General features: G+C 38.3%; 2 protein-coding genes across 2 annotated transcripts; both read left to right on the top strand.

Moving 5' to 3' along the window:
• The first annotated feature begins 16,211 nt into the window (after positions 1 to 16,211).
• Positions 16,212 to 17,595, top strand: LOC306863023 (C-reactive protein-like). The gene is made up of 3 exons (XM_079406169.1): positions 16,212 to 16,276; positions 16,380 to 16,449; positions 16,539 to 17,595. Exons 2-3 carry the CDS (start codon positions 16,392 to 16,394, stop codon positions 17,165 to 17,167), a joined length of 687 nt encoding a protein of 228 aa, XP_079262295.1. The 5' UTR covers positions 16,212 to 16,276; positions 16,380 to 16,391; the 3' UTR covers positions 17,168 to 17,595.
• Positions 17,596 to 20,560: 2,965 nt separating this feature from the next.
• On the top strand, positions 20,561 to 22,983 carry LOC306863095 (C-reactive protein-like). Its single transcript, XM_079406271.1, has 3 exons — positions 20,561 to 21,049; positions 21,789 to 21,861; positions 21,934 to 22,983. The coding sequence occupies exons 2-3, from the start codon at positions 21,801 to 21,803 to the stop codon at positions 22,548 to 22,550; spliced, it is 678 nt and encodes a 225-aa protein (XP_079262397.1). The 5' UTR covers positions 20,561 to 21,049; positions 21,789 to 21,800; the 3' UTR covers positions 22,551 to 22,983.
• Positions 22,984 to 25,866: the final 2,883 nt, after the last annotated feature.

Genomic DNA, 25,866 nt, shown 5'->3' with positions numbered 1-25,866 from the left:
TTCTTTTTTCCCTTTCGAACCGGAGGATAGCCAGCTGTAAGATTGTTGAGCGGCTTTGCAATCTTGGAGAAATCTTTAACAAATCTGCGGTAATATCCTGTAAATCCTAAGAAGGATTTTAGTTCCCGAAGGTTCTGGGGCCTTGGCCAGGTTTTAATGGCCTCAATTTTTGATGGGTCAGTTTCTACACCATTCTGGGAGACAATGTGGCCCAAGTAGCGCACAGATGTTTGGAAGAATTTGCATTTTTCGGGTGAGAGCTTCAATCCGTATTCTTTTAGACGATTCAGGACTTGTATCAGTCGGCGCTCATGCTCCTCAAGGGTTTCGGAGAAGATGATAAGATCATCGATGAAAACTAAGACTTCTCTTCTATTTAAGTCACCCATGCAGCGCTCCATGAGCCGCTGGAATGTGCTTGGCGCATTGGTTATCCCTTGCGGCATACGGTTAAACTCCCAGAAACCAAGGGGGCATACGAACGCTGTCTTCTGCTTGTCCGCTTCATCCATCTCAATCTGGTAATACCCGGATTTTAGATCGAGAACAGAAAACCACTTGGAACCAGTTAACATAGAGAACACTTCCTCCAGGTTTGGGAGTGCGTACGCATCTCGTATGGTTTGAGAGTTTAGCTTCCTAAAGTCAATACATAGCCGCACTGAGTTGTCTTTTTTTCGGACCACTACAATGGGGGATGCGAATGGGGACTCAGACTCTCGTATAATACCAGCTGCTAACAACTCTTGTAGATGTTTCCTGACGGCATCAATATCTTGTGGGTGGATGGGACGAGCTCTATGCTTGAAAGGAGTTTCGTCACTCAGTTTAATTCGGTGCTTCACCTTATCAGTGTGTCCATAATCCATTTCCTTCAAAGCAAAAACTTCAGACATAGAGTTTAACAAGGCTGATATCCGTTCTTTCCATTCGGAAGGCAGTGGGGAGTCTCCAAAATCGAGAGTTATCTGAGGACTTTCTGGTGTTTCAGAAACATCACTTGTTAATGGCTTGTTTATCACCTGCTGGACAGCATGCATTTCTGCAATCACAGACCGGGGAGGGATTACTATGTTAGTCTGGGTTTCATTCTTGACTACCACAGGCAAGGAGAAGAAACGTTTCACAGGTAAGGTGTGCAATCCACTAGCAACTAAAAGACCACTTGGCAGAGAAGATATGGTGGGCGGACTTATAACAGTCAGTGTTTCTGCTGGAAGGTAATTCAGACAGACGGCTCCATCAAGAACAGCAGTGCACCCTGCTGGTACAGTTTCAGGGACTGCCCCTTTTAATGTCACACACCCAAGGGTTTTGGCACATGATTGTCGATACCTCACATCAAGTGTCTTTAGTACAGCTGCATACCCTTTAGAAGCTGATTTGGGGCTCTCTTTTGGTACATAACTGGAGTAAAGTGCATCCAAGGTATTTGTACCGATGAGGACTTGTGGTATATTTACCAAATCTGGGACCACCAGTGCTAGTGTGGTAACCTCAGCATCTGTTCCTAGAAACTCTTTGGGAAACATTAAAGTTAACTCCACATACCCAAGGTAAGGCACTGATTGTCCATTGGCTCCCTCCACTTCCAGCAAAGATTCCAGGGGTTTCATGGGGTGATGAGACAAGTTATTTTTGTAAAATGACAAGGGAATTGTAGTCACCTGGGAACCAGTGTCTAAAAGGCAGTTCACTTCAATTGCGTCGACAATGATTTGGGCAGTGCATTTCATTCCAATTAGTCCCTTTGGCAGTTTGCTTTTAGGGCAATGATGCTTCGTCCCAGTCTCCATATGCCCTGCTACAGAGACTGTGTGGTGTTTAACTGAGTAGTAGTGGCTTGGTTCTTTAGGTCCCACTGGGCTTGTTTTTCTCTCAACTGGCGCCTCTTCTCATCTACCTTAGAAGCAATTGATGGCTAGGTGTCTATCCTCACCACATCTAAAACAGTATCCAGGACGAGGACGAGTGGATGTCACTGAACTACTTCTGAGTTGACTGTTCTCATCTCTCCCGGTTTGCCTATGCTGGAATTTTGCCGTCTTCCCGGACCGATATTGTGGGATTTCAGGGGCTGACAACTGAGCCTTTAACTCTGCCACTTGCTTCTTCAATCCTGCTATTTCCTTAGCTGCTGGGGTTTCTTTTGGCACTTTACCAGAAATGGATGTTCTCATAGCCTCTACTTCTGCTTGTAGTTCTACTAGCTCTTTCTTTAGCAGGATAAATTCTGAATTTTTGGAATAATCAGGCTTGCACTTCTGGTAAGTTGAGGTTTGCATAGAAGCAACTTGAGCATTAATTTCAGATATTTGAGCCCTCATAGTATCCACCTCTTCAGCTGCTCCACCAACTGCATCATGGGAGTATGTTGACATTTGATGAGTAGCAGTTCTAATTTTGGGGGCATTACTCTGTTTGTTCAATCCAAAATGATTTCTCATTCTGTCTTCTTTTGAGGCTTGTCGGTCTTCTTCCGTGCGAATTTGCACTACCATCTCTGCAAAAGAAGGTGGGTTGATCTTTTTCTTCTCTAGCTGTAAGCTGGAAATTAACCCATTATCCCAACATCCACGGCAGAATTGCTTGATCAGACAGCTGTTTTGCTCACTCGCCGCAATGCCTCCTCTCCTTACAGTAGTGCTCAGCATAACTTGCAACCGGTGCAAATAACTGGAGGGCTTCTCTCCTGGGTTCTGTAGCATGGTCATGAATTTTGCTAACAGCTCATCTCCATCCTCCACGGATCCGTAAACTGACTCTAGTAACTCCAAGTAAACTGGAGGTAAGGACCGGGGACTCACATGTTTAATGACATCAGCTGCCGGAGGGAGCAGACTATCAAGTATTCTCCTTGTGCGAGACAAATCCGAAATGGAGGGGTCATCTAATAGAAATTGAACACTTGCCCGCCATGTGTCGAAGTCTGGCTCGTTTACTGGCCTAGGAACTTTACCAGAGAAAGACCTGAGACGGAAAGAGGCAGGTTGTAATGTAGCAGTGTCGTTGGTTCTGACGATGTGTTCAACTACAACTTTTTGCACGCTGGGTGGATCAATCATGTCCATTGTGAGTACTGGGTGGGGTAACACATTAGCTGCAGGATGGCTAGTTCTACTGCTGGGTCTTTCCTTGGACAGGTTTTGTGATGTCTCAGATTCAATTGAGGAAGGGGCTACTTGTTCTGTGGTCACTCTCTGTAATTTGGCTGGGGACGACGGTCCATCCAGTGAGCTGGTGGTGCTGCTATCACGAGTTTGAGAGTCTGCAGCATGTGGATACTCAACTCCATCACCTGAAGCATCTATGGGCTCAGCAACAGAACAGCCAGCTTTCATTCTCTTTAACTCCTCCTTGAGCACTTCTTCAATTGACTTTCCACTAGCGCTAGCAATATTTTGTAGTTCTTCCAAATACAACTTATTGGCTCTGTCACTATCTACATGAGGGTAGACACAGCTTAAGGCACGCACTATGAAAGTGGTATCTGGGTTTGACGTACTGACCATTGTTACGGGCAGAAGGGGCATTAGTGTTTTCATAGCAGAGCTATAAGTAAACTCTATAATGGCATGTTGATGGAATTCGGAGTTTGGGTCATCAATGAGAAGGTTGCGACTAATGCTGCCATATCTCAACAACCATGCTTCTAAGTCCTGATCTGTTTCAGTTAATGTTAAGCCGCTGACTATTACGGCATTTGAGACATCTACATTCTCTCTTTTTACAATATCCATGTTGTCAATATTCTGCTGAGTATATAAATAATTAATAATATATTTATATTGTCACTATTGCTGCAGGCCAATCTCTCTCCTCCTGGCTGGCTGGCTCGCCACTTTTACTTGTAACCCGTTACACGTGATAAATTTGTGTCAACTTTACAAATAGACCAGTGGGCTCAAAAGATTAGGTTCGTCCAGGGAGAGAGAGATGATACAGCAGCAATGAATACTCAAAACAAAAGGATGAGGTAAGAACAAGTTTGAATTTACTGAATGTTCTTTTCTTTTACCTTGTTGTTAGAATTAAATGATTGATCAATTAGTTGAACATGGACCATATAACCTCACACAGGCGTAAGGAAAACAATAGAAAATGAAACAAACAAAACAAAACAAAATTTGAAAGTCCAAAAGTTTGATGTTTCTCAATGAACAGATCAGTTTGTAAACTCAGTCCAAAATTCGTGAGGCACTTAATTCAGTCGTCCTATTCTGCCCTGGATGGAACAGAATAAATTGATGCGTGGTTCTAATCCTACCATTCAAAGACGAGAAAGTTCAGTTTCAACAGGGAATTCAAAGGATTCGTTAAACGGGCGGCTCGCCAGTCCAACCCCACCGTTACACACACAGGAAGAGCTGAGACAGTCTACACTTCAGGAATGATTCACACTTCGTCCGATTTGCGTGCAGAATGGATCACACTCATCAATTGGACATCACAGCACTCACATGGAAACAAAAGCAGAAGAACACAAAAACCTGGCCAAGGAACTCGTTTACATGTACATCAGAAGAACCAGGGAAGTTCCAGATGATACACGTTCTCAAAATGTCATTCTCGGGCATAAACTGCTTCTCTCTGAATCATCAATTTCTCGACTCAATCGGAGCTTCAAATCTCCCGGAGAAGCACAAGCATCTGCTCGCGTCAGAGGTTCACAGAGAAAAGAAAGTTCTAGAAGGCGCTGCTCTCTAAAAGTGCCGCGATAGCGGAATTTTCCATGACGTCATTCAAAATGCGATCTAATTGGAGGCTTATGTAAAGGGAGATAACGCTATTGGACATATTTATAACATTCAATATTTATATTTCTCCATTTCTATATAATTAATTATTTTGTTTGCAGTCTTATATTTGATCTGAAAGTATTATCTTTCATACTTTAACTCTGTTTAATTTGGAGTGCATTTTGTCTCTGTGCACTGGTAACCTGGGTTACATGTGCCTGCTGTAAAATTTTAGAGCAACATGTAATATGCCATGCAGGCATGTCAGAGACCATGTGATAGTGTCAAAGAATTGTTCTTCTCAAACTGTTTAAAAGATCAATATTGTAGAAATAATAACAGATGTTCAATCACAATTGAGGAATTTAGTATTTGCTGGATTGTATGGAAAATTCCCTTTGAAAGATTCATAACATGAAGTTATTATCACAGATTTGTCTTACCTTGCACATTGCCATGTGTTCTGTCGTGTGGTAGTTGGAACAATAGCACACAGAACATGGAAACTCAGCCTGAAACACAGATAGGCAGTCAAAGAAACTGTGTTTGCAACGTATCAGCACATTTGTGTATGTTCTTGATTCTCACCTTGTCAAGCAGAGGTCCTCTCTCTGTGTAGAAGCAGGGTGACATTGGAGCGCTCGAGCAGTTATCCAAGGGCCAAATGCCTGCTCTGCCCATATTACCATGACATGGTGACCCATACTGATCTCTGGGAAATGAAGGTTGCTTGAAGTTTGTCTTGGGATGTTGGAAGTAAAGAGGTTCTTCATCTGCATTTAGCAAACTCTGAGAATACTCCGTAGCTTCAGGTGCACTGAAAGGGAGAAAGAGAGCAGAAAATACTCATCTAAACATAAATTATGGATGTTTTGTGAAAAGAAACCTTGAATGACTTTGACTTAAATTTAACTTAAAGTCATGGGTCCTTTATATTTAAGTAGAAAAGGCCATCAAGACCTTATTAAAGGTTCTTCATTCTGTATCATTCTGAAGCATCTCGGATCATTTACATTGGTCTGTTCTCATGTCTTCCTCTCAGCTCTGGTGTCTTCATTTTAATTCCCATCATGTCTTGATCCAGTAGATTCGGTTCTGTCTGCACCCTGCTCAGTTTTGTTGCGGACTGGGCGTTTCGTTCTGGAAACGTGGCCATGTGCTGTAGCTCCATGCTTTCAGCGTTATCTCCCATCTGAGTGAAGTCCTGAAAACTGGCACAGCGTCTAAAGAACGAGAAGAGACATTAAAGTGAATTGTAGAATGCATACAAACGGAGTGATTTTGGTTTGAGAGCTCATACCTGTTGATGATGTCATCAGCCTCCATGCTTGCTGATTGGCTGAGAGCCCTGACCCAACCCAACATGTCCTCCTGCGTTTCAGCGCTCATGATGTACGGCCGCATCCCCTGATGAACAACCTACAGGCACAAGTGTACAATGAGATCATAAGAACATTTAGATTTAAGGAGATGTTTGCTCTCACCTTGAATGCATATTTCCGGTTCCTGCACTCTCTAGGCGAGCAGTAGAGAATCCTGTAGCTGGGAAGAGGAATACTGCCCAGAACAGACTCCTCACGGCTGTCTGGAGAAACAGGTGTAGAGAGGGATTTCTTGTGAAAAGACTGAAGTATCTAGCGAGAAAATTTGTCATTTCATTCTTCTGTTTGAAATAGAAAATTACTGCACTTTAAATGTTTAATTTAAGTAACTGTATAGAAGACAATCACATAGAAATGGTTGTACCTTTATAATAATACAGGCAGTAATTAGAGAGAACAAACCATCTTCTTTTCCACAATTTCAGTCCAGTGCTATCCTACAGAAAAAGACAGTTATGGTCATATACAAATCTAGGAGAAAATGAGATTACATAATACATTTTTAAAGTTTTAAAGCAGAAATTTGTCAAATATTTCTTGTCATTATTTGTCATGATTTGGTGATGCTGCTATAGGTAGAGACACACACAGCAGTATTGTGCTTGAATCATTACCCTCTTGTACAGCCATCCTCTGATCACCACAGGACAGTTGGGGTCTCTCTTCGCCGCTTGACATCTCTTTCCAAACGTCTGCACTTTTTCATGACACTGCTCATATATACAGACTAAATCAGTGGGTTTGAAATATGTAGTTGTGTGTGTTTGTACATATGTGTATGTGATTTACCTTGTCTCTGATCGGCAGAAAGGACACTGTGGCGCTGCTGGAGGCCTGACTGACTCTGTCCTGATCCTCCATCCTAGATAGACAACAGCAGTGTATCCAGAATGAAGCACCAATAACCATCAAGCAGTTCAGGTTAGCTAACTTTGTTTTATATATAAAGGACACATTGTGTTTTGATTCATTGAGATATTAGTGATGTCAGTCCATCATTGGTTCTGTATCAGGTTTAGGAAGGCTTGCCCACATTGTAGGGCTTCTTCGTTTAGAGCTGCAATACATGCCGTATTTTCCATATGAACTAGCTGCATTGGTAATGCAGGCCTGTTCATTAAATCTGTTTTTAACTGTAAGAAATAAAACAAATCTGTATACAGTTTTGTGAAATATCTACTCAGTAGTAGTAGTATTTTTTTTGTGTGTGTGTGTTTGTGTGTTTTCTACTTTCTAGTGATCTTCAGCTGCTCATTGGAGGTTGTAAAGCACTTTTGTTCTGTAAAACCGTTGTGATAAACAAGATTTAAAAAGCAATGTTTCTCATAGTGGGTGAATGTTTAATAGAAAATATTTAGATATACCTATACTATAAAAAAGTTGATTACATTTTAGAGGTCCTTGGCATCAAAATCTTTTGAAAATATTAGTTTAAGTTATTTCTTGAGCAACTGTGGCTCCTCAAGGTTAATCATTGTTTTCAGAAACACACTTCTGCTTCTGATAATCAGTTGCCTTATTTCATAACAAAATGTGGCTCCTCAAGATTAATCGTTTTCAGAAACACACTTCTGCTTCTGATAATCAGTTGCCTTATTTCATAACATTCAAATAGATGCTAAGTCATTTTTGACCACAGTTGCTCAATAAGTTTTGTGAAATGTCTTACACTCTGTAGCATGTGTTCTCTAGCTGTGCTGTGGTCTGGTGTGTACATACACAGACGTCATACATACTCACAGCCTCTATCCTCTCTGAAAACCACTGCTGCCAGCACTGTACACTGATTGTTGGAAAAGTCCATTACATTTTTTTTATTTCACGTCAGTATACGACATTCTTTAGTCATTTATCAGAATAGCTGAACTATTGTGAGTTGTCCTTTCCTGTGTAAACTCAATGTTAAAGTCTTCTGATTGTTTTAAGTGTGTTGCTATGCAGTTGCTGGGGTATTTTGAGTGATTGTCAAAGTGGTGCTATATGCACAAGTAAAAAGAGTCCATGCCCAAATCTCTAATTTTGCTTTATCGTTCACCAGGTGTAAATTGTAAGCCAAGGCACATGATTTCATTCATGTCTGAAGCACAAAAAAGCTGCTGGGTGATGCACACACTGAAGTTGAAAGCGGTCATGAACTGAGAAACCAAAATTCACTGATCTTTTGACAAAGAGGTCATTGTACTATAAAAACATCTTGTAAATTTCAGAACTCAAAACTTTGTCATTAGTCTAAAAACAGCTTATTATATTGAAGGCAGTCTGCCAAAACGAAAGAGTGGATGAACTTTATTTTAAATTAAATTCCAGACCGTGTCTGTACCCAGGTAGCCAGCGCAATCGGGCCAATTGCGGCTGAGTGTCGGCTCACTCGGCTGTGTTCTGGCAGCGGCTCACCGAAAGTGAGGCAGCTCTGGCCCAGTAATGGTTGCCAGATTTGGCTAGGCTTTGGATGTGCGGATCTGGCCCGATTTGCACTGAGACACGGCACATTTAGCCACATTCGGCCCTGTGAGGGACCGAGAAGCCAGGAACAAGGAACACAAGCTTTGCAAAAGAAAATGGGTCTTTATTTAAACCCAAAGAAAAAAATAACTTTACAAACTCATAAATTTCTTACAACAAAAATAAACAAGCAAAAAATGAGATCAAAACAATTAGACAAAAACAAACTAAAACTACTGACCTGCTCAAATGAACAAAGCAACAGTTTATAAAGGGAAAGATGGGCCCATTACAAATTAAGAGGGGAAACAATTCAACTTTACACTCAACATATAACCATAAGCAAATCAAAACCAAATCAAACAAAAGGTATATAATACATAAAAATAACGAGAACAAAATATAATCAAATATAATAAATATACAACTAAATAAATCAATTGATCAAACTATTAACATTTCTTCCTCCCCCGGGCAATTCCAGCAAATGGTATGTCCGGGCGGAACCCATAATGCATAAATTCTCTGTTCCTGCCCGGACTCTAATCCTTGTCACACCAGGATGCGGCTGTCGCGGACCATGTTGGAAGCTCATCACGGTAAACTTAAACTCAAAATAGAAACAAATATAAATAACATATACAACGTAACTAATTTGCGTGCACTTCAAATCAGTAACAATGCATATAAAATGTGCTGTAAATGTAAACATATGAAAACCTAACAAATAAAAAATAATATTGTTTGTGTGATTTATTATGATCCATCATTATACTGAAACCAATTAATATAAATGATAAAATAAACTTAAATACAGAGTATTCCTAAATGTATATCCTTCGTGTAAATGTATGCATGTTGACGTGTGTGCGCGCGTGTATGCATCCACATTACCGCTCGTGTGCGGCCACCATTCAGGCCGTCACATTTCCCCCCCCTTCAGGAATCTCGCCAATAGAGCGGGAGAGATAGTCAGCAGTAACGTTGACTTTACCAGGAACATGTCGTATCTTGAATCTGAAGGGCTGCATGGCGAGATACCATCTTGTAATCCTTCCATTAGAATCCTTCATTTTCTCTAACCACTGCAATGCTCTATGATCAGTCTCAAGGGTAAACTCACGGCCTAATAGATAATACCGTAAGGAATCCAACGCCCACTTTATGGCTAAACACTCCTTTTCCACCGTGGAATAACGTACTTCTCTTGGAAACAATTTACGACTGATATAAGCCACTGGCTGTCGGCTCTCTGGTGGTCCTTGCAATAGGACAGCTCCCACTCCCCTCTCAGAGGCATCAGTCTGCACAATGAAAGGACAACTAAAATCAGGATTGTGTAGCACAGCACCAGTTGTCAAAGCTCCCTGGATGTCCCGGAAAGCTTTCAATCTCTCCTCAGTCCACTGCAATTGGTTCGGGCAACGTACCCCCACCATGTCCGTTAAGGGAGCAGCCCTGCTGGAAAAGTTAGGGACAAAGCGATGGTAAAATCCAGCCATACCCAAAAATGATCGCAGGTCCTTACGTGTCTGGGGTACCCCACACTTCTCCAAGGCTTGAACTTTCTTCACCTGCGGTCGCACAACACCCTGGCCAATAACATAGCCCAAGTACTCAGTCTCTTGCTTAGCTATAGCACACTTGGTAGGGTTGACAGTTAGGCCGGCATTCCGAAGACGCTGCAAGACTTCTCCGAGATGCTGCACATGTTCCTCCCAGGTGTTACTATAAACGACAATATCGTCAAGATATGCAGCAGCAAAAGTTAGACCACGTAATACTTGATCGATTAACCTCTGAAACGTCGCCACGGCCCCATGAAGGCCGAAAGGTAACACCTTAAAATGGAAAAGGCCCCTCGATGTTCTGAATGCAGTTAAGGGCCGCGAGGAAGGAGTCAGTGGAATTTGCCAATAGCCTTTAGAAAGGTCCATTGTTGTAAAATACTTCGATTGGCCCAACCGATCAATTAGGTCACTTATGCGAGGAGTAGGGTAGGAGTCAAACTGTGATACTGAATTCAGATATCGGAAATCAATGCAGAACCTTATAGTCCCACCGCTGCCACCATATGTGAGGGACCGAGAAGCCAGGAACAAGGAACACAAGCTTTGCAAAAGAAAATGGGTCTTTATTTAAACCCAAAGAAAAAAATAACTTTACAAACTCATAAATTTCTTACAACAAAAATAAACAAGCAAAAAATGAGATCAAAACAATTAGACAAAAACAAACTAAAACTACTGACCTGCTCAAATGAACAAAGCAACAGTTTATAAAGGGAAAGATGGGCCCATTACAAATTAAGAGGGGAAACAATTCAACTTTACACTCAACATATAACCATAAGCAAATCAAAACCAAATCAAACAAAAGGTATATAATACATAAAAATAACGAGAACAAAATATAATCAAATATAATAAATATACAACTAAATAAATCAATTGATCAAACTATTAACATTTCTTCCTCCCCCGGGCAATTCCAGCAAATGGTATGTCCGGGCGGAACCCATAATGCATAAATTCTCTGTTCCTGCCCGGACTCTAATCCTTGTCACACCAGGATGCGGCTGTCGCGGACCATGTTGGAAGCTCATCACGGTAAACTTAAACTCAAAATAGAAACAAATATAAATAACATATACAACGTAACTAATTTGCGTGCACTTCAAATCAGTAACAATGCATATAAAATGTGCTGTAAATGTAAACATATGAAAACCTAACAAATAAAAAATAATATTGTTTGTGTGATTTATTATGATCCATCATTATACTGAAACCAATTAATATAAATGATAAAATAAACTTAAATACAGAGTATTCCTAAATGTATATCCTTCGTGTAAATGTATGCATGTTGACGTGTGTGCGCGCGTGTATGCATCCACATTACCGCTCGTGTGCGGCCACCATTCAGGCCGTCACAGGCCCGATTACGGACCATAAGGGCTGGTCTGATTTTGGTTGAGATATGGGCATGCATACCCGGACCAGTTTAGGTTGAGTGCTGGGGGTGGGTCTCCGTTTACAATGTGGTAAATAGTATGTAGCAGTGACACTTAAACATAATATCTTTTACCTGCCCATGTTATGTTATATTTAGTGTATTTTTAATTTTAATTCCTATTAATATTTTTTCCTTTTATCCAGCATTTTCTTTTTTCTTTAACTACATTTGGAAATTAATGATTTAATTCATATAATGACACAAGCTTAAAATGGTTTAGGGAACTTTAACATTATTTTTGCTATATGAGTTTCAAGACATGCGCACTAGCTTGGACATCTAATGACAAAACCTGACGGCCTTTTTGTGCTGCTAATTGCCAGAAGACCAGAAGAACTTGCTACCCTGGTGAGTAAATATTTGTTAATCTACCCAGACAGCAAGCAGTGTCGGCCCAACTCACACCTGCTTGGAACCCAGAGAGCAACATAGTTTTGATTCAAAATTTTGGCCCAGATCCAGCCCACATCTGGCCTGTGTGAAATCCATGCGGGCCAGATGTGGGCCGGATCTGGGCAAAACTATGTTGCAGTCTGGGTAACATATAAAATCATTTTAATAAACCTTTCTACACATATAATATCTAAGTAATTTTAATTTATAATGAAGCTATAATTCTGAGTTTGCTGACATAGTGCTAGCGTTTATCTCCAACTATAATCAAACACACCTCTCTGGTCTTATGTAAAAACTGGAAGGAGTCTTTAATACACATATTTTAGAAGTTGTAATTCTGTATGAGTTAGTGTAAGTATATATTTTTAATTTAGCAAACAAGACTAGTACTGGCTAGGTGTCGGCATGATTGTGACCCAGTGTCGGCTCAGTTTCAGTAACCAGTGTCAGACCAGTGCTGGCTAAGTGTACCATTTTGGTTGGCATGATTGTGGCCCAATGCCGGTGGTATTGGCTCAGTTTCAGTACCCAGACTCAAGCCAGTACTGGCTAAGTGTTTCATTTCTCATTGGTGTGATTGTGGCCCAATGCTGGTGGTGTCGGCCCAGTTTCAATACCCAGATTAGGGCCAGTACCGGCTAAGTGTTTAAATTCTTGTCGGTGTGATTGTGGCCCAATGCCAGCAGTGGCGGCCGGACTTGGGCCAGTGTATTTGGGCAGATCCTGGGGTGTCATTCATCCCATGTCCATGCCGAGTCTGGCAACTGCAGCTGGGCCGAGTTATTTCTTCTGGCCTGCCGGATCTGGGCCATTTTCAGGCCAAACCATTTTGGCTACCTGGGTAAGAACTTGGTCATTTGTTCACTTAATTCTTCCGTGGATTTGTTTGCAAACAAGGCACAATTCAACGCAGGATTTTCAAAAAGACTGAAACTAAAAGACGATGCTGTGCCAACTATATTGGTTAGGACAGTAATGTTGCAACAAAAGTGTGATTAGTTTTCATTATGTGGTCACTATCGCTTTGTGTCTTATTACAGATTGTTTGATATGTATTGAGTTATTTATGCATTTTTGACCTAAATCACAGCAGCGTCCAAAACAGCTTATTACTTATAAACTATGATGTTTTTATGTAAATATCTTGATAACATTATAAGTGGACCTCAAAGAACAGTAGATAAAATAAATAAAAAACAAAGGCAGTTCATGACCACTTTAATACTAATGGTTAGGAGTTTGTTCAAATCACTAATTCTGAGCAACAGACTTCGTAAACATCACTAATATGAAAGTACATTCTCATGCAAAGAACAAAATAATCACAAGTAAGTCACAGTATGTGGTGTTATTTCAGAAGCTAACTACATGCACAAGTTTCAGAAGAAGTACTAACCGAGCTTAAGGATTTCGTATAGTAAAGTGCTTCAGATTCGATCAATATCCTTACGAGCTTAATAGAAGAGCTCAAGAAGTGTTGCAGTAGTCTGTCTTCATGCTATTCTGGGTGCTGCTGACCCATAGCTTTAGAGTGACACATAACAGCTGTTTTGCTCTGACCACTGGATGGGTTCATAGAGTACATGAATGAGAGAGAGTAGAATTAGAAGAATGCTGCTGGTCAGTACAGCTGTGGCTGCCAGAAATTCACTTAAAAATATGGTAACATTTAGTCATTTAAAACCATCAAATGTACATAACTGCCAAAAAAATATAAAGACTTTTAAAAGGTGATATATCATCTAAAAACATTACTGTGAAAATGCATGCGGTGTCTTGTTAAATGTAATGTAAACTGTCACCATAAATTATAAGATAATTCATACTTAAAAAAAAAAAAAAAAATTCATATTGTATTAGTACGTCTAATATTCTTTTTCATCATTTCACAATGTCTGGTAAGTTTAAAAATGAACAGGTTTTTACTGTAGCATTTTTGTGTTTTTTAAAGATTTTGTACTGTAAAGAAAGGAACAGCAAGAATGCATCAATACTTGTGGACATTTAGTATTTGAGGTGTAGGAGTGTGTGTGAGCGTCTGAGAAATGGTTGCATAATGTCTTTTGTGCAGAGCACATACAAATAGAGCCTGTGCAAAACAAAGCAGGAACTGTTGCGGCCTCGTGAACAAAACAACAGTCACTTATTGAGCAATGCTCACTGGTGATCTAGACAGGATAAACACAACATTTTATCTTGTGTGTGAAGATAAGAGTTCTTTAGAAAGGTTATGGTAATGATTATTATTGCAGATAACATCATGTCGTAAACAGGGGCCAGATCACCAAACATTTTTAAGAATAAAATTCTTCTTTAATAAAGGATATTCTAACTTAAGTATAATGTTAAGAACACTGCAAATAAATGGCTTATCTTACTTAGTATTTTTGTCTTGTTTCTAGTCAAAATATCTAAAGTCTTTTACTAGATAAGCAAAATGACTTAAGATATTTAGTACTGTTTCTAGGGGAGGTGGGGGGGATTAATTAAGTGCATTTTGCTTAAAACAAGTACAATTATCTGCCAGTGGGGCAAGTAAAATACACTTGTTTTAAAAATATTTTACTTACCCCACTGGCAGATAATTGTACTTGTTTAAAGCAAAATGCACTTAATAAATTTTTTAACCTGGAAACAAGACTAATTATCTTGTCATTTTGCATATCTAGTAAAAGTATCTTGATTTTTTTTTTTTTGATATTTTGACTAGAAACAAGACAAAAATAGTAAGATAAGCCATTTTTTTGCAGTGAATATTCTTAATTCTCAAAAACGTTTCTTAAAATTGTTTGTTTTAAGCTAAAATTGTTCTAAAGACAAAACTGCTGGGGTGTTTTGAGTGGCTGTGAATATAACACTTTTCTATTTGAATTTGTGTATTAAAATTGCAATTTATTCCTGTGATCAAAGCTGAATTTCCAGCATCATTACTCCAGTCTTCAGTCACATGATCCTTCAGAAATCATTTATAATATGCTGCTTTGCAGCTCAAGAAACACTTCTGATTAGTATCAATGTTGAACTTTGAGCTGCTAAATATTTTTGTGGAAATTATGATTTTTTTTTAGCATTCTTTGAATAGAAAGTAATTCATAAGAACAGCATTTATCTGAAATTGTAACAATTGTCATTTGAAATGTAAATGTCTTTAATGTCACATTTGATATCCGTTTAATTCATCCTTGCTGAATAAATGTTAATACCTTTCAAAAAAAAAAAACTGATCCCAAACGTTTGAGCGTTAATGTGTTTAGACTCCAAACAGCCGATCACATACGCCATAAAAATCTAGATTTAGAGCCATAAAGACTGCTGTGCTGTGTTAAATAAGACTTTATTCCCATTAACAGTATTCAAAAAAGAGCATACCCCAAACAAAACAACCACAAATTACACAAAGAAACCCAATATAATGAAGGAAAGAATAAAATGATTTTTTTGTACCTGGTCTGTTTTCGGCTCCCAACAGCAATTTCCAGCGTCATGGTGCCTTCAGCATCTCTCTCTCTGAGAGACAAACGCTCAACACAGACGCACAGACACTGCGGAGGCTCAATCCCTCTTTCATCCCTTTAACACTGAATCCTCTGTTTCCCCAGTTCACTCTCAGCATGCACTCTCTTTTTTTTGCTTCTGATGTCTATAAAGTGGCATTTAGCTTCACGGTAGGACAGAAAAATCACAAACCAACTAACTCAACTAATTGACTCTTCTGAACAGCAATGGAGAGCATGCTTCTTTTTTTGTCTTAAGAAAAGGTTTAGTTTCAGTAGACATCTCTGAAAGGTCTGGAGATGAAACTATGAAAGAGTGACAGCTAAGCATTTAAATTTTCCTCTGGGTATTTTTCATAAAACAACTAAATCGCGATTGTATTGATCTGACGAGTATAATGAGTCATTATAGGTAAATGCTATCATTATCATGTCAGAATCACCAAAGCAAAGACTTTAGGTTCATATGTAAGTGAACGTACAGTGAAAGTGTGTATTAATGAAACACTCTGTTTGTCCATTTTTCATCATTTAAATGACCTTATCACTTTTATGCGGTTTGTGGTGCAACATTTTATAGAATACATACACATGCTTAACCTCTCATTAAATGAATCTATAAAAACCGCAAGCCATGTCACTGCAGGACACGTCACTTTTACAGGTTAAACTGGGAGGCCCTTAACTGATTTTGGGCTCTACCCATTCTGCTCATATATACTCGAATCACTCCTGGTCATGACCATCTAGGAGACAAACAGCTGACCTGAAGTGATCTTCTCTCTGATGACACTTGTTGAACATCGTAAGTATTCTTGAAGATTTTGTGTAGTAGAACTAACTGTTGTTAAAAACAATTACGTAGTGAAGAATTTGTCTGCTAAAAGGACTAACTGATTTTCCTTCAGACCTGCAGTAAGATGTTACCAGTGGTTTTATTTTTCTCTCTCTTCTCTCTGACACCAGCGGCTACTGGAGGTAACATTTTTCACAGTAATAGATCAAATAGATTATTGCCAGCAGATTTTCACTTTTCTGTTGTAAAAGATTGTGTTTTTGTCTTGCAGTGGGTCTTGGTGGTCAATTGCTTCTGTTTCCAACCAAGTCTTCTAGCAGTTATGTTAAACTCACTCCTGAAAAGCCACTGAGTCTTTCGGCATTTACACTCTGCATGCATGTCGTGACCAACCTCCGGGACGCGAGGGATATCATTCTGTTCGCTTACCGCATGCATGACACTGATGAGCTGAATGTGTGGAAAGAGAAAGACGGCCGTTTGTCCTTATATATTCAGTCTAGCGGCAATGGAGCGGTTTTCAATCTGCCTCCTCTCTCCCCCTTTCAGACCCACCTGTGCGTCACCTGGAACTCTGCGACTGGTCTTACTGCCTTCTGGGTGGATGGACGTCGCAGTTCATTACAGGTATATAAATTAGGTCATAGAGTTCGTGCAGGTGGAATTGTCGTGCTCGGCCAAGACCCTGATAGCTATCTGGGTGACTTTGAATGGGACCAGAGCTTTGTAGGAGAAATTAAAGATGTGTACATGTGGAATTATGTTCTCTCTGACAGTCAGATCAGGGCGGTTTACACAAACCAGAAACAGTATATGCCAAAGGGAAACGTGTTCGACTGGAGCACCATCAAATATTATACTCATGGAAATGTGCTAGTGGTGAAAGATAATAATTTCTGATCAGGTGTAATGTCACACATTTGTGTCAGTCTCTAAAATCTCACACAATTGTGTCAATCTCTGGAATCTGTTCACCTGTTTTAATGACTTACAAAGCTGTAAGGGCCAACAAATAATAAAAATATTTCATTCAACTGCAGTCTCTGTGCATAATTTGGAAAAATAGTTTCAAAAAGGTAAATCACAGAAATGTAAATTACTTAAAGGGATACTCCACCCCAAAATGCAAATGTTGTCATTATTCACTTACCCCCATGTCGTTCCAAACCCGTAAGAGCTTTGTTCGTCCTTGGAACACAATTTAAGATATTTTGGATGAAAACTGAGAGGCTTGTGACTGTCCCATTGACTGCCAAGTAAATTACAAGTAAATTTTACGAAGCGACGAGAATACTTTTTGTATGCAAAGAAAATAAAAATAACATTTATTCATCAATTTGTCTCCTCTCTGTCTCTCTGCGTGTCAGCTGGTTGGGTTAAACGTTTTTACGCACCATGCTGAGTTGTTTTATTTATGTAATTTATTGTTTAAAAATTATTCTATTGCTGGCACAAAATGGGCTGAAAATTAAAAATCACACACAGAATTACTATAGGCAACAGCAATAATCAAAAGATGAACATTTATTATTAAACAAGAACACCCATGGACAAAATACAAGACAAATTTAATTTATTTGGGTGAATACAGGATAGTTTACAATATTATATACATTTAAACTTGTTTAACAAGCATTTTTACAAATAAAAAAGCACATTTAAAAGTAGCCTTTTAATTTAAGTAATTCAACCGTTCTCTTTTATTATTTTTTTACCGAAATAATGCTAATTTGCGTGCCGGTCGCCAAAATCTGAGCCGGTGACGGCCTGCTGTTCGCCGGGGGAACTGCAAACTTCAGACCGTGGTCTCGCGGTTTACTCTTAGGTTTTGGAGTCAGTCATGGCATCTTTCAGCTGTCCAAAAACAAACAGTACTGACTATTTTAACATCATATTAAATTAAACTCAGTATTATAACAAATAAAATCAATTTATGTTATGCAAGGCAATTAGGCATTTCCAGTGCGAAACGACTGCTGCTGACAAACCTTTATTTCGCTGAAGAAGTGCAGCAAGTCGGCGGCGGCGCTGAGAACCGCTCGCTCCTGTAGAGGGCCAAATAAGCCCGCACACTTACTGTAACTCAGAGGCTCGACTCAGCGGTTGGGCATAACAGCCCAGCGTTAATAATGACCCAGCAACTTAGTTACAAAAAAAACTACCCAGCACCTAAAAATATTAAAAAATAAGGCAAGGCATTGTAAACAAAACTTGGTTCTCGCAAGACTAGCTTCTCACCCGAGCTTACGCTACGCCTATCTGCTGGAACGCCACTCTCTCATGAATGCATGTACAACAGTTAGCAGAAGCTAGAGATTATGGTTTATAAAGTTTTAAATAATGGGTATTTTCTTACCAAAACACATTGATTCGCTTCAGACTGCCTTTATGAACCCCACAGAGCCGCGTGGAGCACTTTTTATGATGGATTTCTGCACTTTTATTGGACCCCATTCACTGCCATTACTGTGTTGCCACGTAGACCTTCAATCAGTTTGGTCGAGACAGAACAGCCCCACTGTTTCAGAGATGTTCTGACACAGTTTTCTGGCCACAACAATTTGGCCTTTGTCAAAGTCACCCAGATCTTTATTCCTGCCCATTACTCACATTGACAACATTAACTGCTTGTTCACGTACCATATAATGTTACCCAGACCTTCACATGTGACCTTGTTAGGAGATGATTAAGCATATTCACCATATTCATCTATGGGTGGTCATAATGTTTTGGCTCATCTAATTTACAACTATTTCTCCTGGACAGCAATGAGATTTACACGGAGAGTTAATGGAGACTTTTTCTGAAGCCTGTTTCTTTCTCTTTTTTCTAAGAAAAATATACTGTATGGATTTTTTTGTTTGAGATTTGAAAAATATTTTAAAACAAAATGAATTGTATATCTCTTGTATATTGTATATGATCTGTTGTGGATGAGTCACTATCAGAAAGTAGGGATATAGAGAAATATTATCAGTATAACAGCAAAGCTAAGATTTTAAGATAAAAACAAACAAAGAGTGCATTTCTGAAATGCTATGTTTTATCATTTAAATGACGTTATTTGCAGTTCTGCTGTGTGTTATTTTATAGTATGGATCTCATTAAATTAATCCATAACTGCATTTTGCATTCAGCAGCTGCATAACAATGAATGTACAACAGTGTCACTGCAGGACACGTCAGCTTCCCTTTTACAGGTTCAACTAAAACAAATGAATTATTAATAAAAAAGATGACTGGGAGGCTCGTACCTGAATCTGGGCTCAACCCATTCTGCTAATAAATACTCGAGACACTCCTGATCATCACGACTATCTAGGAGACTAACAGCTGACCTGAAGTCACCTTCTCTCTGACAACACTTGTGAAACATTGTAAGTATTCTTACTGTGAACCTTTTGTTTCTTTGTCTCTAAAAAGTGATTGAACACTTAAGATGCAGTGAAGAGTTTATCAGCTAAAAGAAGTAATGGATTTTCTTTTGCATTTTTTGCCTTTTAGACCTGCAGCAAGATGTTGGGTTTATTTTTCTGTCTTCTCTTTCTTGCACCAGCAGCCACTGAAGGTGCCACATTTTTCATTTATAAATCACATGGAATGGTGTGAGGGGGATTTCACTTGTCTGTAAAACATGCATATATATTTATGATTTAATTAGGTTTTGTCTTGCAGTGGGTCTCGGTGGTAAAGTACTTCTGTTTCCAACCAGCTTTGTTAAACTCACTCCTGAAAAGCCACTGAGTCTTTCAGCATTTACACTCAGCATGCATGTCGCGACATAATCTTTGTAAAGTTGTAGAACATCAAGATATGAATGTGAATGTACAATGAATAAATATTTATGAAATGCTGTATCTGGTCACCATTTATGAAAGTGTTTCCTCATTTCATGCAGTTCATTATTTTACTCTAATACAAGAACACATGCTCCATATAGTCTTTTAATAAAAACCTGAATTTGAGGTCAATCCACTTTGCAAATAAAATCTGGTCAACAGGAGAAATGACAGATGTGCACATGTGGGACTATGTTCTCTCTGGCAGATTATGGTGGTTTATTCAAACCAGGAACTGTATGTGCCGAAAGGAAACAAGATTAACTGGAACACCATCAAATATGAGATTAAGGGAGACGTGAGTGCTAGCTGTGAAAAATAACTTATCAGGTGTAATGTCACATACATAGTGTACAAAGCTTTTAAGGCTAACCAATAAATCTGAGCATTAAACAGAACTTTTGAGTTGTGTTCTTGTATGAAATGCACTATATTACACTGCTGCTGTCTGGTGGTTATATGCAGGCAGTGCAGTTCTCATGGCATAAATACAGAAAGTACTGTCTTCATTTATACAAAAGAATGTTTTAACATTTATCTACATTAAGCCACACACCTAGGCAAAGAAAACTATTTGAAAATCTATCAACCAATCAATAAACATGTGATCTTGGATGGGAAAACAGACAGCTTTGTGTCAAATTGGCTGTTGTCAACTTTTTGTCAAGATTACATAAACTTAAAAAAAATAATAATAGCTTGCTCTGTCTACCTGTTTGACATTTGTTAGCATCTGTTCATTTGGTTGACAGAGAAATACAGAGGAAGAGACATTTGAAAACCTCTTTTTGTCTCTTTAACGAGTTTTCGGTCTCATGATCGTGTGAATCCTGACAAAGCATCTTTTGTTGGATTGTCTGATGTCATGATGGTGCAAGGAGGGAAGCGGCTCAGCAGCGTTTCTTTACTCGGAGGCAGAAATAAACACCCTTCTGCTACACAGTAAGTATTCTGGAAGTCTTACCTTGTTTATTCATAATTTATGTATCATTGAAACAATCATTTCAATTTAGATGCATAATGATACTAAATGTTACAGTGTAATAGTAGTGATAATAATAATAAATATTGGTTCAATTTGTAGGTTTTTGTCATTTTTATTTGACACTTTATGTCGGTAACACTTTACGATAAGCTTCTATTTGTTAAGTATATTTAATGCATTAACATTAACAATGATCAATACACAGTATTTATTAATCTTATTAACATTAGTTAATAAAAATACAACTGTTCATTGTTAGTCCATGTTAGCTCGGGTCCATTAAATAACATTAATAGATACAACTTTCGATTTTAATAATGCAGGCAATTCATAAATGTTGGAATCAACATTAACTAAGATCAACAAATGCTTTATAAGTATTTTTCATTATAATGTTAACAAATGGAACCTTATTGTAAAAGGTTACCATTTTTTTCCCATTTCAGTTGTAGCTTTAGTTATTTTAAGTACCATTATAGTATTTAATTTCCACAGTGGTTTTAAAAAGATATTTCCATTCCATTATCTTCATGTATTTTTTCTCATTTATTTGCATTATGTCCGTTTTAGAACAATTAAAATTTACTTTACAAAAAAAAAATCTATTTAAATCCAGTAGGCCTATAAATGATGTATAATTAAACTGTACATTACAAATGTACTTATGCCTATGTATTATTATTCTGTTTCCTTCAGCCCTGCCGCAAGATGTTGGTGCCGGTGGTGTTGTTTTTCTATCTGCTCGCTCTGAATCCAGCAGCTACTGAAGGTACATTAGATTAATAAAGCAGGAGTTTGAGCTTGTTTTGTGCTTGTTACCGTATTTTATTTTGTCTTGCAGTGGGTCTTGCTGGTAAAGTGCTTCTGTTCCCGTATGAGACTGATTTCAGCTACGTTAAACTCACACCTAAAAAGCCCCTGGGCCTTACAGCGTTCACTCTCTGCATGCGCGTCGCGACGGAGCTCCAGGGCGAGCGGCAGATCATTCTCTTCGCTTACAGGACGCCCGACTTCGACGAGCTCAACGTGTGGAGAGAGAAAGACGGCCGCGTGTCGTTCTACCTCAGTGGCGACGGAGCGTTCTTCCACCTGCCTCCTCTCTCCGCCTTCCGGATTCACCTGTGCCTCACCTGGGGCTCGCGCACCGGACTCACGGCCTTCTGGGTGGATGGGCGCCGCAGCGCGTTCCAGCTGTATAAACCGGGTCACAGCATCCACCCGCAGGGCACCGCTCTGCTCGGCCAGGACCCCGATAAACACCTGGGCGACTTCGAGGCGGTGCAGAGTTTCGCCGGCGAGCTCACGGACCTGAACATGTGGGACTACGTCCTCACCGGAAACCAGATTAAAGCGCTGTATCTGAACCACGCGCAGCGCGTGCCGAAAGGAAACGTGTTTGACTGGAGCACCATCGAATATGAGATCAAAGGAAACGTGCTAGTCGTGCAAGATGATTAAAACATTCAGTCACGTACAAGAATGTTTGTTAATTTGCTATCGTTTTCTTCATAGAATATTCTGTTAAATTGGAAATACGCCAACAGCATAAATTAAGGTGTCCAGACGTGCCACTTTTATTTATTTATTTATTTATTTATTGGATAATCGATGACTGATAAATCCTATTTAAAAGTAAAATAATAGATTGATCAATCGTAACTCAAATATTAAACCTATATCCCTTATGAAAATTAACCATGCTTCTACTACAAATAAAATCAGAAAACCATGATTAATTTAAGCGTACTGTACTAACAGTAATAGCTATTTATGTCACAGTAAGAGTTTTCATGAATCTATTCCTGCTGAAATAACTGACACTTGTTAAATTTGATCATTAACTAAGATATCTGCTAAGAACTTAAATGTAGATTAAAACGGTGATGTAATGATATATTTGTGATGTGAGTTTCTGCTGCACTTTCTCCATGTGGCCACAAGAGAGCAGCACCACACCAGTTCTGAATCACGTGCAACACTTTCAATTACATTTACATTTATTCATTTAGCTGACGCTTTTATCCAAAGCGACTTACAATTGCTATATATGTCAGAGGTCGCACGCCTCTGGAGCAACTAGGGGTTAAGTGTCTTGCTCAGGGACACATTGGTGTCTCACAGTGGATTCGAACCCGGGTCTCTCACACCAAAGGCATGTGTCTTATCCACTGCGCCATCACCACCCGTTAATTAATTAATAGGACTGCATCCAGTTTAACTTAAACGAGCAAGTAAGCTATTTTCTTTCAACGTGCAATACTGATTCATTAGCTATATAGGTAAATAACGAAGTAGCTATAACAAAGCGTATTAAGCAATATATCACAAACAGTAAAACAGGCTATATATATCAAGCAGCATAATGGGCTGTTTTTGCACAGGTAAAATAACTGGAAGCCTCTCACATTCAAATTACAAAGAGCCGTGCCTCTCCTCACTTCTTGAGATGATGGACTGTAACTTTTTAAATATGAGAACTTTAATAATGAGAGTTTTTTAATATGCAGGACACAAAGGGGCAAAACTTTGGGGCAAAACTAAATAACAGCCTTTGCTCATTGAGAATCATATCATGAACTTTAAAAACAGCTGCATGCTCTGAGGCATCACTGAGATCTGCTTTATTTTGTTTGTCTGTCACCAGGGTTTAAATAATGATGTGTAGAAACATGATTGATTAGATACCGAGATGCTATTTCCATTCATTACAGATTAGCTACAGAACTGGGTGAATTTAGATGACTTTTTGACAGTCATTCAAAACCATGTTTAACATCTCAGCGTTTACTCTTGCTTTTCCGGATTTCATTAGTATTTTAGTATTTTTGTTCAAGGTTAAACAGGCGTGTAAATGTGAGGAGCTTTATTCTGCCTTATGGAGATACACTTTCTCAAGACTGAGCTCAAGTGTTTATGGCTTGCCTTCTCAAAACGCTAATATAAGTTATACTGAACACTTTTTTTTCTAATTATAGTTCATTATGATGGCTATAAAAATAATGGTAATTTTTGCTATTAAATATATGTTAAAAACTGAAGCTGAATGAAATATAGTGTTTGAAATTTAAAATGTATTTAGTTTCATATGACTTTTTTTTTCAGGGACAAGAAGCTAAAATTTCTCATAGCTTACATTTAGGATTTATTCATTATTTATTATTCAAATGTGTTATATGTTCACATAGACAACAAATAAAAATAAGTTTCTTGGATTTAAATATATTGAGTGCAAAATATATTTTGAAACACTTAAAAAAAAAAAAAAAAAAAAATTAAATATATTTTCAAAAATACAAAAAATCCCAAAAATATATTGATAGGAAATATATTCACATAAATATATTTTGAAACATATTTTAGCAAACTTTTTTTTTTGTGTATATTTTAAAATAAACATATGAATCGGATGTCCTTTTTTTTTTACAAAAAAATATCTCACGTCCACATTACAAAATAAGGTGGATATCATGGCACAAGTTGAATTATTGGGGAATATGTGAATGATATACATTTTAAATAAAAATATTAATATAAATGAGAAAAACCATATTACCACAATTTAATGCACAGCCCCATTGAAAAGTCTTAATTTGCTTTCATCTAAGATTCATATACCGGCCATGTAAAAAATGCTATTGCATGCAAATCGTCATTACTTTTAGTCATGTAACTCTCTGGTAGCTGTATGTATAAAACTGAGAACTGATTAAGAGCGTGAGAGAGTTTCCACACTGACTGGCCGCTGATCGGCTGTGATGCTGCAGGTCTTTGTCTCGGAGTGAAGGAGCCTGTTTCTGGAGCGCTTCACCTCCAGACAGTGATGTAGGTCAGGTGCTCTGTTGTCGAAGCTGTGAGGAGAGAGAAATCACACATGTAACATCACAACACTCGAGATAGTGGAAGTACTCATCTCTGTGCTATCTTCACCGGTGTGATTGATTTTATTCTGTGGAAGACAAAGGAAGGAATACTGCAGAATATCCAGAGGGCTCTTTATAATAATGGGACTTGGGATGTGAGATATGAAGCCATACCTAAATGTAATTTAAACCAGTTAGTAAGCAGTTTTATTTCTGTAATGTAATGTGTTTCAGAAAGAGCAGCTTGGACAGTCTTGAAAACATTTTTCAAACAAACAATTAAGGGTTTGGAACAACATGAGGTCAAAGATTACGCTGTGAGGTTTGTGAGGTGATGCAAAGCTAATGCTTAAATCATAAAGGGTTATTATAGATAACTAATACTAAAACCACAACTTTAAATGAAAAAATGAAATATAAAAGTCTTAAATATTTTATTTCAGCTAGTTGCTAAGGCAACATTTCTTCATTTTCATTTAATTTAACTTGTTACTAAAATAGTAAAACTGAAATAGAATACTAATTCAATTATATATATAATGTATATATATATATAAACGAAACAAAAACTAATACAAAAATAAAATCAATTTAGTTCAGTATTGATTTAAGTTTAATAAGTGTCAAATTAATTTCTGCTGTAAAGCAGCTCTAAAGAAGTCAATAACAGTATCAGGGCTCATCAATTATAAATATTATAAAAAAAACTATATTTTATTTATTTGGATGTCATGTGATTTACCAATAAATAATAATGATAATAATAATAATAACCAATAATAATGTTAAATTACTGAAATATTCACTTAAATTCTGAAGGACGTCAGAGGGGTTTGACTGACACAAAAGTTTGAGTATCTCTGCTTTAAAGTATTAAAGCTGACAAATTGTGAAAATTAATTTATAAAATATGA

This window comes from Barbus barbus (genome assembly GCF_936440315.1).
Source record: "Barbus barbus genome assembly, chromosome: 44".
Classification (NCBI taxonomy): domain Eukaryota; kingdom Metazoa; phylum Chordata; class Actinopteri; order Cypriniformes; family Cyprinidae; genus Barbus; species Barbus barbus.
The sequence above is the reverse complement of the archived record's forward strand: the minus strand, read 5'-3'. Positions and strand labels throughout refer to the sequence as shown.

Excerpts from the sequence above, each read along its gene's own strand:
- LOC306863023 (XM_079406169.1), top strand. The coding sequence starts at position 16,392 with ATGTTACCAGTGGTTTTATTTTTCTCTCTCTTCTCTCTGACACCAGCG. Across the intron at positions 16,450-16,538 it reads GACACCAGCGGCTACTGGAG|TGGGTCTTGGTGGTCAATTG; the intron begins GTAACATTTTTC and ends TTTGTCTTGCAG.
- LOC306863095 (XM_079406271.1), top strand. The coding sequence starts at position 21,801 with ATGTTGGTGCCGGTGGTGTTGTTTTTCTATCTGCTCGCTCTGAATCCA. Across the intron at positions 21,862-21,933 it reads GAATCCAGCAGCTACTGAAG|TGGGTCTTGCTGGTAAAGTG; the intron begins GTACATTAGATT and ends TTTGTCTTGCAG.